General features: G+C 44.3%; 1 protein-coding gene across 1 annotated transcript; it reads right to left on the bottom strand.

Moving 5' to 3' along the window:
* Positions 1-329: 329 nt before the first annotated feature.
* Positions 330-5,392, bottom strand: LOC106866139. The gene is made up of 5 exons (XM_014898890.1): positions 5,343-5,392; positions 4,993-5,076; positions 4,865-4,909; positions 4,468-4,744; positions 330-542 (listed from the first exon to the last, which is right to left on the bottom strand). The coding sequence occupies exons 1-5, from the start codon at positions 5,370-5,372 to the stop codon at positions 400-402; spliced, it is 579 nt and encodes a 192-aa protein (XP_014754376.1). The 5' UTR covers positions 5,373-5,392; the 3' UTR covers positions 330-399.
* Positions 5,393-13,609: the final 8,217 nt, after the last annotated feature.

The raw sequence follows: 13,609 nt of genomic DNA, 5'->3' as shown, positions 1-13,609 counted from the left end.
TCTGGGTTTCGATTGTAATCTCATTTGGAATCTGCATTAAACAAGGAGGTACTCAAATGCATGTTCAAAAAAAAATTGGTGAACATGTCATTTCTAAATCCTTTTATGGAAGCTGAATAAAAAAAATGACAGAATATGGAATTACCGGCGATTCGTAGCCATTGTCTTCATTATCATCTTGCTGTCCACGAGCTGTTGAACCTCCATTGCTCTCATGACCATTTTTTTTTTCCGAAAAGGGGTGGAAACTCCGGCCTCTGCATCAATCGATGCACACAATCATTTTTATTGCAAAGTTATAAAGAATAGGTGTTATTACAAGTCACTGACAAACGATCGTGGATACAAAAATAAGCCAGCTAAAAACATCAATCATGACAAATCTATAATTGAAGGCGTCTAGTACACCGCCAGCCAGCCCGGTTGAAGATATCCCGAGATACCGTCTCCAGCCGGTTGCATCCAATATCCATAAGTCCCCGCAGGTGCACAGGAAGCAGGAAAGCCCAAAGACGGATCCAGTGCGTAGCTTTGAAGATAACCTGCAAAAAGTTGTAAACTCTGGATCGATTAAAAACCACATCATTCCTGCAATTCCAGATAGCCCAACAGAAAACCGAAACTCCCATCCGCATATGAGCTTTAAGTTTTTTCTCTACCCCATTAAGCCAGTTACCAAACAAATTAGTAATTGATGTCGGGGGTGGAAGATTAAAAGTAATAAAAATGATGCGCCAAATAATACGAGCAAGAGGGCAGGAGAGAAAAAGATGTTGAATGATCTCATCAGCATCACAGAAGCAACATTTTAAACTCCCTTGCCAATTCCGCTTCGCAAGATTGTCTTTAGTTAAAATAACCTGCCGATCTAGGAACCACATAAAATTTTTGACTTTGGAGGGAATCTTTAACTTCCAAATATATTTTCGACGAAAAACCATTTGCCCATCCATAAAGTCCGCGTACATAGACTTTACAGAAAAGACGCCCGAGGGAGGAAGACTCCAAACAAATTTGTCGGGCTCAGTCGACAAATTAACTGTCATAAGCTGCTGGACCAAGTGCAACCATCTTATCCATTTATCCCCAATGAGATTTCGTCTGAAGCGAATATTCAAAGGAATCGTCTAAAAAACCGCGGCAACAGAAATGTTTTTATGCTGAACAATGCGGTATAGGGATGGATATTGGTAGGCGCGCGGTGTAGTGCCAAGCCAGGTGTCTTCCCAGAAACGAATTCCAGTCCCATCCCCAAGGATAAAACACCCGCAATTAAAAAAATCATCTTTAACATGCACGAGGCCCTTCCAAAACTGCGAGTCAGTCGGTTTGGCCAGCGTTTGGAAAAGAGTGCTATTCTGGAGGTATTTATTTCATAGCATCTCTTGCCACATACCTTCCTCGTTAAGTAGCTTAAACAACCATTTGCTGAGGAGGCATCTATTTTTAAACTCCAGAAGCTCAATGCCCAAGCCCCCTTGATCTTTGGGGCGACAAATAATATTCCATTTGATCAATTTCTACTTGCGCTTATGCTCGTCTGATTGCCAAAAGAAACGAGATCTGTAAAAATCCAATCTTTTACAAACTCCAACGGGAATCAAGAAAGGATAACATAAACATGGGCACAGAAGTCAACATGAATTAATGAGGGTTAGGCGGTCACCGTAGGACAGCAACTTCCCTTTCCAACAACCCAATTTTTTCTCAATGCGATCCTCTACAGATTTCCATTCCTTATTAAGAAGCGAGCGATAATGAATTGGAATTCCCAGATATCGAAACGAGAGAGATCCAGATTCACATCCAAAGATGCGCTTGTAGCTAAGCACCTCATCTTTGGCATTACCGAAACAAAAAATCTCGCTTTTATGGAAATTGATTTTAAGACCAGAAAGTTGTTCAAAGATACAAAAGATTAATTTCATATTAACGGTTTTCGCTAAATCGTGTTCCATGAAAATAATCGTGTCATCCGCATACTGAAGAATAGAGACACCTCCCTCAACGAGATGAGGAACTAGAGCTCCAACTTGACCATCTTCCTTGGCACGAGAAATTAGGATGGCCAACATATCCGCAATAATATTAAACAAGATCGGGGACAGAGGATCGCCCTGTCTCAATCCTTTGCGAGTTTGAAAAGAATGACCCACATCATCATTAACTTTGACTCCCACGCTTCCTCCCTGGACAAATTACGAAATCCAGTTGCACCACGATGGGTCGAATCCCTTCATGCGGAGTGCTTGTTGTAGTAGGAACGGCCACTTGACTTTATCATAGGCCTTCTCAAAGTCAATTTTAAAAAGCACCCCATCCATTTTCTTCCGATGAAGCTCATGGATGGTCTCATGAAGAACAACCACACCTTTTAAGATGTGTCGTCCTGGCATAAATGATGTTTGAGTCGGGCTAACCACCTGGTTAGCGATCCCTGCGATGCGATTAGTAGCAACTTTTGTAAAAAATTTAAAGCTCACGTTAAGCAAACAAATAGGTCTATATTGCTGGATTTGAACAGCATCTTCTTTCTTAGGAATCAACATAATGATCCCAAAATTAAGTTTATACAGGGGCAGCTGGCCGGTTTGAAGCTGAGCAAAGAGAGACATCAAATCAGATTTAATAAAGTTCCAGGAAAACTGATAGAACTCCGCAGGAAAACCATAAGGACCGGGCGCTTTGTTATGTTCCATCTGGAAGATGGCATCATGCACTTCCTGCTCGGAGAATACCGCCACGAGAATGGCATTCTCTGCCGCAGAAAGTTGAGGTATATCATCAACTTGGGATTCCACCAAGGAGAAAGAATTCGATTCCAAAGCTCCAAATAATTTCTTATAAAATTCAGAGACGAGTTGAAGATTAGCCTGCCCTGTGATGGTCCCGTCCTCCTGCTCAAGTTGAAATATCTTTTTCTTTCTGTGCTTCCCATTAGCAATAAGATGGAAGAATTCCGTGTTACTTCCTCCCTCCTGTATGTATTTAACTTTTGCCCGCTAGGCCCATTTCGAATCCTCATCCCGTCGTAGCTTAGATACGAAATCATTAGCATCCCTCAACGTGGCCCGTTCAGCCGTGGTGAGATCAACGGATTCGGCTTTAATATCGAGGTCATCGATAATTTTAAAAAGACGGTCACGCACCTTTTTATATTTGCCACTTAGGTTCTTAGCCCATCCACGAAGGAAACGGCGTAAGTGTCTAATTTTATTCTGCCATCTCTCAATGGGTGTGCGACCCGAAGTCACCGAGGCCCATTCAGCCGCAATTATGTCATAAAAACCTTCCTCACGTAACCAAGAGAGCTCAAAAGAAAATTGAGCGCGATTTCCTAAGTGAGCCTGATTGCCGGAATCAATAAAAAGTGGTGTATGATCGGACCCCGAGCGGGTCAACGCACGGACCGACACCAAAGGGAACTTTTGTTCCCGGTCAATACTTGAAATACACGGTCCAACTTCTCGTAAGTTGGAACCTAGCGTCTGCTAGCCCAAGTAAATTGCCTGCCCGAAAGAACAATCTCTCGCAAGTCCAGACTTTCAATGATGGCGTTAAAAATAAAAGGCCACTTAGCATTAAAACTGTCGTTATTTTTTTCCTCCCGGCGACGAATAATATTAAAGTCTCCTCCAACCAGCATAGGCAGAGTTTCAGCCTCACATATACGAACCAATTCGGCTAAGAACTCGGCTTTGTGCTCATCTTGCGCAACCCCATAAACTGGCACCAAAATCCACTCAAAGCCATCCTCTTTAGAGCGAAGGTGAAATTTGACACAGTAATCTCCAATATCGACCTGATTGACATGAAGAGAACTAGTGTTAAAACCAACCAAAATACCTCCTGATCTACCCTGGGGCGGTAAACAATACCAAGCAAAATCAAGACCCCCAGCTAAATGGCATAAAAAAGGGTTGGAGAAATTAGATCTCCCGGTTTTCAATAAAGCTATAAAATCCAGCCGTAAATCTCTAACCGACTCCTGTATAAAACGATGCTTAGCTGGGTCACGAAGGCCCTCGTTGTTCCAAAAAATTCCTTTCATCAAGAAAAATTCTTTGGCTTTTTTACTCTAGAACTACGACGAACAGCGGACATGTCATAAACTTTCTTCCGTCGAGTTCGTGTGACTTTCACACGACGATCCGCATGATCTTCCTCGATATATCCAGCAAAATCATCTATATCAGTACAGAGATCGGAAATTTTTGAGACAACTAAACTATGCAAATTCTCAGATTCCCTATCCGTCTCACCCACATTCCTACGAAGTAAAGTAACAGCCCTCTCTATTTCCACATCTTTTAGAAGATTAACTGACTCGGAGACGGACTGATCAGACGAACCAAGTGAGACCCAATACTATTAGCATGCGCAATAATAGTTGAATCAGGTAAAGAAGCAAAAGAAAATTCAGAAAATAAATCAGTACCTGAAGCCAGAAGCTAAATAAATCAGTACCTGAAGCCAGAAGCTCCTTGCGGCCCTGAGCACGACGAGTAGCACGCGCCATCTGGGTGTCGTCCCGATCAGGTTGGGCACGAAGCCGCGCACTAGACCGAACCCCCGCAGCCTCGACGTCCGGGATCCCACCAAAATCAATCACATCCGCCACGGAAGAAGAGGAGGTCAACACCAGGATCCGAGCCGGCGAAGCGCCATCACGACGAGCCTCCACAAAAGCCTCGCTCTCATGACCATTTAAACAAGGAGTTTTGATTGCAATCTCATCTGGAATCTGCATTAAACAAGGAGGTACTCAAATGCATGTTCAAAAACAAAATAATCTGTGAACATGTCATTTCTAAATTCTTTTATGGAAGCTGAATAAAATTTGGAACTACTCAATTTGATATACATCGTGTGCATTACAATCAGCTTCCAGTTCTTGGTTGACAGTTCCCTGTATTGAAAACATCAAGGTAGTCTTAACATAATGATTGTCTATACGAACAATAGATTAGATGGAAGTGGTTCGGTGTTTACATTGATCAGCACGCCCTCATCTGTTGGACTATTGAGCAAGTCAGCCAGTCCATTTTCATATATTTCAAGGAGGCCGGGACTTACCTGTAGGATATTTAGACATATATCAATTGGATAATTTCTAGGGTCAGCAACCACACATAATAAATAATACTGCAGTTTACTCCAGCAAGACAGCTTTGTGCAAGCTTTACCGAGTTGTGACCAACCGATGACTAATACTACCAACATACACAGTAGAAATCAATTCCAATCCCTAGAGATGACTAATTTATGGTTGATCGAAACATGGTACATCGCATACAGTTGCATCACAAAAATATGACAAGCAGAGCAAAGGTTATCATCACCTGGAAGGTCATATTGTAGTTGTCATCCATGGCAAAGTCGTTCCAGCCTTCGAAGTACGCCACCACCTCCTTCTCGGAGGGCGCCGCCGCCTCTGCGGTAGGCTCCGCCTGCAGGAGAGGCTCAGTCGCATCCTCGTAGGGAGCCACCACCGCGGACTCCGTCAACCGGAGAGACTCGGGCTCCTTGTCGGAGGGCGCCACCACCGCCTCCGTCACGGAGCTACTGGCCGTACCCGGTACCCCATCCTTCCATGGGTACCTCTCCGATTGTCGGCAATGTCTCTTCTCTGGTCTCGCCTTCCCCTCCTCCTCCTCCTCCTCTCATCCCCTTCCCCCTTTCCCCAATTTCGTGGGTGCGGATTTGTGATCGTGAGAGAGGGTTTAGCCCTTGGTCCGGGGTTTATTTAGGGGTCGATGATAGAGGTGGTGGAGTAGGTAGACCGTAGACGGAATGGAGGACACGTCGCTCTTTTAAACGGCGGCGTGCTGTTCTCAGGGTAAGCCTGTCGGGTCCGGATATTTTTGGAGTTCGTAATAAAGCCCGAACTGGTTGTCATTAAGGCTAATTAGTTACATTTAATTTTAACAATATTAGTAACATCCAATGCACCAGTCAGGTTAATGTGATGTTGTATTCGAAATATGACAGCGCCCGGTTGGTTTATTTTTATTTTCTTTGAGCCGGAGCGCCGTTGGTTGGTACTGGGAATAACATAGCAGCACTGGCCAGTCTCACGCGGCATCCGAGGCCTCTCCTAATGTCTCAATTTAGAGTCGTTTTTTTACATCAACTTTGACATCGTCTTTTAGTTCTCTACTTAGGCGGAAAAAATATGGTTAGGTGAAAATTCGAAATTATTTAATTGTAACCACTACTTAAATAAACTGATCAGGGTGCAAGATCATTCTCACAAGAATGTAGAACTTTGGTTGAAACATGCACGATCCATGAACCGTTTCTGAAAATATAAGTGTTCCGCACATGCTAGCTCCGTCCCTGAACTTATTTCTAGTACGAATTTCGTCCTTCAACTTGCAATACCGGATTCGGATTTGACCATGCTAAACCGGCCCAAGGATGAGATTAACCAGGTATTGCAAGTTGAGGGACGAAATTCGCATTGAAAATGAGAGATGAAGTTGGCACGCGCGCAATAGTTGAACGATGAGAGAAAAAAAACACTTATATTTTCCCTGAAAACACCTATTCCGTTCCTCGTATGCATCGGCAAGAAAAAATTCCTCGCCTCTTGTTATACTGTCGTGAAAAAAGAAAGACGGAATCGGACTTTGAAATAATTAGGTTTGTTGTGATCAAATTTTATTCAGAAGAAGGATGTAATCTTGGTAGAAAAAACAGAAGAATGAAACCTCAAGGGAAGGGCCATTAAAATCACAAAAGCCAAAGGGATACACAAAACTTGGCCAAATATCATGTGAAGGTATCCAGCGACTCCATGCAAATTAGTTTCTCCTCTGCAATAATTGGACCTAATGAGTGGCTACGACTCGCCTTGCTCTCCTCCTTGTCTCCGGTGCAACAAATGATGACGTTGATAATCATGCATTTCATGTGGCGTGCATGGACACATGCCAAGCCAGCCCCTCGATTGCAGCGTCCCAACGCTTCTTCCTAAGGCTATGTTTTTGGATTTTTGTTTTCCAAGTATAGGGCCTCTTTGATTCACAGGATTTTTAAAACGCAGAAATATGAAAAATACACGATCAAAGTGGCATGTCGTCTTTAATACTACAGGAATTAGATGATGTTTGATTGTGCACAGAAAAAACATAGGATTCTTACGATGAGATTGGATTGGATGGAATTTTTCCTACAAAACCTAGTATAAATGAATCGTAAGAAAAATTTCATATGGTTTGTAATTCTTTTGAATCAATCGAACCACGTAGGAAAAATTCCTGAGAATTCGAAATCCTCCCAAAATCATTTGGAATTCCTTTCAATCAAATCAAAGGGGCCCTAAGAAGTCGATTTCTTGCTCGCGAATATGCAAATGCGGATGTAGTCAAGGGGAAGCAGGTTGTTCTGTACCGGTACATGGGCAGGCAAAATGGGTCCTTGTCCTTCATCGCTGATTTTGGTCGTATGATTTTTTTTTTCGGGCTACTGCGATAATTTATTAAATATTGTGTCAAAGTACATGGAGATAATGTACAAATGAAAATGCTACTATCTGAATTTTATTAAATATTTTATCAAAAAGCAGGTGCTGGGATGATATTACACAAATAGCTCGGGAGAGGTAATAGTTAGTGCAGTTCGACATCTTCACCGTTGCTTCGATGCTTTGGGGAATGAATGCTACTTTTCATTATTATTATTTTTGACACAATCTACTCACTTCATTTAAGAGAATTTCCATGTGACACTAATTACTCACTTTAGCATTTTCCTGTGAAATCCCATGTTTCCTTACTGCCGGAGCCAAATTGTCAGGCCCAGCTGGCGTGCCACTAGACTTCTGGCGAGAACCGACCGGTCCGGTCCAGGACGTGAAGCAGCAGAAGCCACTGCAGCGTGTTGTTCAGCCACAACACGTCGACCGAGATATGGGTGTTGGCGACACATGGGCCGCTCCAACTCCGTGATGGTTTCTCTGCGCAGCGTCCGTCGACGGCTTTTTTTCGTCCACTAGAGAAAACCTTGTAGCTGAGCTACTTTCGGATTTCGGAGGCAGCACAAACTCTTCTATTGCAGTAATCTGTCCGAAGCACGTTAATTGTCGAAATATTACATGTATCTAAACGTTTTTTAAACATACATTGATAAGGGATGACCCGATCTTTTCAGAGAGCAACGAGAATAACTTGTATGATTTTACAAATCTTCCGGCTGTTCACCCGTCGCCGCACGACGAACTTGCAACCCAATGGAAATTCATAACACCACACACTTGCGCAGTAGTCCGCCGACCACAAGCGGTTTCGCAATATTCCAATTCCCAACGGAATGACAGATTACGCTCGAACTTTCAGTAGATAAAACACCCTATCGAAACGAATATGGTGTAGGTAAAATTTCTGATCGAAATAAAGATAAATTATATACTTTCAGATGAATGCCCGGAACAATTCAACAAAAGGTCCAGAATAAGCTAAAACGTTGTCTAACCCTAACACTAGGCGTACCCCTTGTATATATAGGCGAGGGGCAGCCCAAACACACAAACGAACTCAGACTCAGATTCAAACTAAGTTCGACTCAAACTCATACAACCAATCCAAATAGGACTTGGCATAAACAAGGACTCGCAGGTCCGAGCGCCCCTTAGACGTGTCGGGCTCGTCATAGGCTGTCCTAGTGCGCCTCATACTCGTACTCAACTTGTGGTGGATAGTCATTTTTGTCGTTGGCTGCCCCTTGCACATAAGTTGCTCTTCTAGCGTTTTGTATCCTCCATCTTCATTTGTGGTGCGCCTGCCTCCCTCTCCTCTCTCGCGCATATCTTGATGTTGGATAACAGCACATGATGATCTTCACACGCGGCCTCCTCTCCTCCACGCTCCACGGTTGCCTCAGTCTCAAACCTGATTACACAAATATACAAAGACTTAGGTAGTATAAAATTCTCATCAATATAAACATTAGGTGCAATTAGGAGTGAGTTCACCTGTTGTTCTAGTAACTTTGCACGTGCTCGTGTAATTGGTCCAATGCGTAGATCATTGGGTTTATCTTGAACAGCAAAATCATCATTAGGCAAAGATGACAAAAGATTAGGGATGCCCTCATCGTACATACATCCATATTTAGACAAATTTCAGACAAATAATACGGGTACGAGGGAGTAGCTTCTTTGTTGGCAAGGGCACCACATTCCTGATTCCCCATTTGCTCATAGATGGGACGGGTCGGGTCCGGGTGCTGACGTCAACGCTCAGCTGGGTGGTGCATATATATTTCAGCAGCGCGGCGCGGCGGCGCCAAGCTCGATGTCGACGGAGAGCATGCGCGGCCACGGCCGTGGCAGTGCAGAGCAAGGACAGCGGCCTTGCTTTCTGCCCAATTCCTCTCATGGTCTCTCTCGGTTCTCTTCCCTGTAGCGACCGAAGAAAATAATGGATCGGATCGAGAGGACGGAGGTGAGGGTATTTTCGACCAGGAATTTTTTGACATGTGGGCCTTGATCTAAAATTTTATAGTGTTGTTTTGTTAGTCAGGCAAACAAAAGTGTGCATTTGGGGTAAAATCCAAATAAATGTGTGTCAATTTGTCAAAATTTTCTTTTTACCCCTAGCGAGTAGCGACCCGTTTGACATGTTGTTACTACTAATTATCGGTTAATTTGATCGTAGCTAGTTGCCAAGTTGCTTATCAATGATTTTTATGTTTGAATTAATTGCCGAGTTGTCTTTAACATTATAAGTTGCCAGGTTGTTTACCTTCTTGTCTCTTTCTCTCCTCCCGGAATCCCTCTTTCCATCACCTCCCATGCCCCACACTGCACACGTCGCCCCAAGCATGCATTCACGTCGGGCCTCCACCGCCGCACGCACTGCCACCAGCCTTCACGTCGGGCCGTTGCCTCCATTTCCCTCCTCCGCCGTCACTGCCGCCTCCCTCTTCCACCATGGCTGCGAATGCCTCCCACCGGAGGACTTTAACATTGCCTCGCCGCAAGCCACGAGAAGGCAGCATCTGCTCAAGCGCTCATTCAGCCATGAGACTCATGGAATTCCGCCTCCCGACGCTCCTCAAGAAGAGCTACACTAGCCGACAGTTCAACCAGATCTATGGCCTCCTCCACCTCACCTCCTCCTCCTCCTCCTCCTCGCGTCTGACCTGCTGGCGCTCCTCGTCCGCCGCACAACCGAGGCCGGCGACATGGCGCGCACCTAACCTGCTCTTCTCCTCCTTTCCCCGAGACGACGTCGCCCTCTACAATGCCATGATCTGCGGCTGCGCGTTCCACGGCTCCCACGATTGTGCACTCGCGCTACTCGACGAAATGCCGTGCCGGGGCCTCGCGCCCGACAGCTTCACCTACGGTCCTACCCACACGTCATGAACGCGTGCGCACGACTCCGGCTTCATCGGCACGGCGAGGGGATCCATTGACGGGCCCTCAAGAAGGGGCTTGACCACGTGCTGGCCGTTGGGTTTTTGAACACTCTATGCTGGCTGTGGCCTAGACGATGTTGTGGTCGCCATTGGCGAGGAGAAGAAGAGCCAGATGTAAGCTATCTCAAATTCTCAATGTTTGTCTAAACTTGGTCGGATGAAAATTTCAGGTAAAGTTATTTTCCACTGGATGTAGTTCCCAGTTAAGAGTTACTTTACAGTTCCTCTGGATGTAATTTCAGGTTAAGAGTTACTTTTATGGGGGTCAATAGATATAGTTTTTATGTTAAAAGTTACTTTCATGAGTGCAGCAGAAGTAGTTAAATTTTTTTATCTGTAGAGTTAGTTTCATGATTTTTCGGAAGATCTGATCCGTTATTTTGTTTGGATACGAGCTACTACTTTTGTTGGATCTAAAATAGTTCATGTAAATATACTTGCTAGCTGCACTTGGTTGTAACTCTCGTGAGGGTTTGACATTTTTTTACCTAGACAAAGTAACTTTTGGATATCAGCTCTTTAGTAACCGTAACTTCTGTGTAGTTGCTTCTCTATGATGGGATATTGGGATTGATGCTTGTAATGGAGATAAGTAGAACGAAAAAGATGTGTTCCTTGAGAGAAATGGAAAAAAAAAGTTGCGTGCTTAACCAGCTCACCGTATGAAAAAAAAACATCTGCATGCTGAGAAGGAACGTGGCTGCGTGCCCAAGAAAAGGTTGCGTGCTGAGGCCCTATTTGTTTAGGCTACTGCTTCAACTTTTGCTGATTCTAGCATTCTAAAAAGCACTTTTCTCGTTTACACATGAAACTGAGAAGCACGTCAGGAAGTGCTTCCCTCCAGAAGCTGCAGGAAGTACCTCCGAACGTGCTTATCAGGTTCATGTGTAAACGGAAAAAGTGTTTTTTAGAGAGTTAGAAGCACCAAAAGCTGAAACAGAAGTCTAAACAAATAGGACCTGAACCAGCTTATTGGGAAGGAGCGTGCCCACATGCTGAAGATAGCAATATTTGCTTTTTTTGGAATTGCGGGACCACATCAATTTACCTAAAAGGTGCATTATGGATATACTAAATAAAAGGTACGCGCCCATCGCGTAGCCAGCCGCTTGGGACAATAAGGAGGGATGAAATGAGATGGAATTGATGACTTTTTAGTGAGATGAGATGGAAACCAGCAGTAATATAATGAACCCATAATGAATAATGAATATTTTTTAATTTCTGTCGGCGCTAAATTTATCCCAAGTTGGCTTGTTCGGTAGGTGGACAAAAGATCCACGATTCTAATTTATTCTTTTAACTTTTTTTAGGGAGTTTTGTCCTTCTAATGGACTGATGTGACACGCGCACGCTGGAAATCAAAGTCAAACTTTGAATCAATTGGTTGCGTTGCTGCCATCTGAGCTTGCGTTGCTGCTGCCTGCTAGCTGCTCCCTCCATCCCATAATGAGGTGTGCACGCATCCCTAAATCATCAATTTGATTAATTAGATATGTATGTTTTTTAACAAAAAATATTAAATTTGTTATCGAAAGAACTTTCTAATGATATAAACTTTTTATTATTTAATTTTTATTTAGTTAGCTTGACGATCCAGGGTGCGTGCATGCCTCATATTATGGGACCGAAGAAGTACTCCCGTAGGCCGTTGTGCATCTGTGCTGGGCTTTGCGCTGCTGCCACGTGGGTGCGCCTGTGCGGGAGTGTGCTCGCGCGAGGGAGGCAGGCGAAACGATCCGTCGGTTACATATGTAATGGTCCATATGACCCTTTACGGTCGAAATTTAATCTCCACCATCCATACATGTAAGGGCTAATTTAGTTGCACGGGATAATAAAACCAGAGAAACTGACCCCTCGAGGGGATTTTTTGGTGCGCACGGGATCCCCGTCGCTGGAGGGGGATTTCCCCTGATGTCCCTGTCTTACCGTTTGGAACCAAAGGGTTGGTGAGATTTCCCTAACGCTGTTCATCTCCTAGATCTCGCGGAATCCACCGCGTGTAACAAAATCAAAAGGAGATTATGAGATCGAATTGGTTAGATTCTTGACGAAGAAGCAGGCGCTGCTGCTCGCGGGAGAGATAAAGCGAGGGAGCTGCCGGCGTTGCTGCTCGCGGAGGGGAGAAGGCGGAGGCCGCCGGCGTCGCTGCTCGCGGGAGGGAGAAGACGAGGCCGCCGCCGTTGCCGCTCGTGGAAAAGATCGTAGGAGGAAGACGGCAGAAGGAAGTGATGGGCTCGTGCGAGAGACAGAGCGCCAGGCGGGGGTTTTCTCCCCGACGTCGTGAGACGTGGATCGCTTCCCGGGGAAAGTCACGCGTCGGGCCGAAATACCCCGGTCGGGTGGGTTACCAAACGCACAGTCCAGCTAGCCAGGGCAGTATTGGCCCGTGGATTTTTCAACCAGGGATTAGGCCGCGATCCCGTAGGAATTTAGGACAACCAAATGAGCCCTTAGAGTGTGCACCGAATCACATACACCTCGCAACATAATACTGACACAACAGCATATGAATTCTATCACTGTCGAAAAACACCCTACAACCCCCCGAACCACATGGCCGATTTACAAGTAAAAAGCTTACCTTGCGCAGTCTCATGTTGCCCACGAAACATACGCAAGGGAAAACCAGGCCAACTCATTGTTACCAAAATATCTTCTGCCAAAATAGCATTAAGATGATATTGCCAGAAGAAAGTTTGCATTGTCAAAGTAAGTTTGGCTTTCCATACATCCAACAGAGACTGGGCGCAGAGCAATCTAGTTCTGACCGTTAGGGCATCTCCAATGTTTAATTCTTAAGTACTACCTCCGTCCAACAATAAGGAACGTATTAGTTTTTCTTTTGACCAATACTTTGACCACAAATTACTCTATTAAATATATAATTATATGAGATAGTTTCATATCCATTATATTCCTACTCAAGGATTTTTGCTTATAATTATGATTTTGATTTTGATCACATTAGTTACATATTCATGAAATAATTTATGGTCAAAAACTTGGTCAACCGAACCCTAATATGCCCTTTTGGTTGGACGGACACAGATTTGGTACTCCGTAACTGAACTTCCCACTACTGTTTAAACCCGAGATGCGTAGCACACACCATCATGTTTCGAATTGTTGGAAGAGAATTAGCAGGACTCTTTTTTTTTTACAGCAATTAGCAGGACCC

Source organism: Brachypodium distachyon, chromosome 2 (genome assembly GCF_000005505.3).
Source record: "Brachypodium distachyon strain Bd21 chromosome 2, Brachypodium_distachyon_v3.0, whole genome shotgun sequence".
Taxonomy (NCBI): Eukaryota; Viridiplantae; Streptophyta; class Magnoliopsida; order Poales; family Poaceae; genus Brachypodium; species Brachypodium distachyon.
This window is presented reverse-complemented; position numbering and strand designations above follow the sequence as displayed.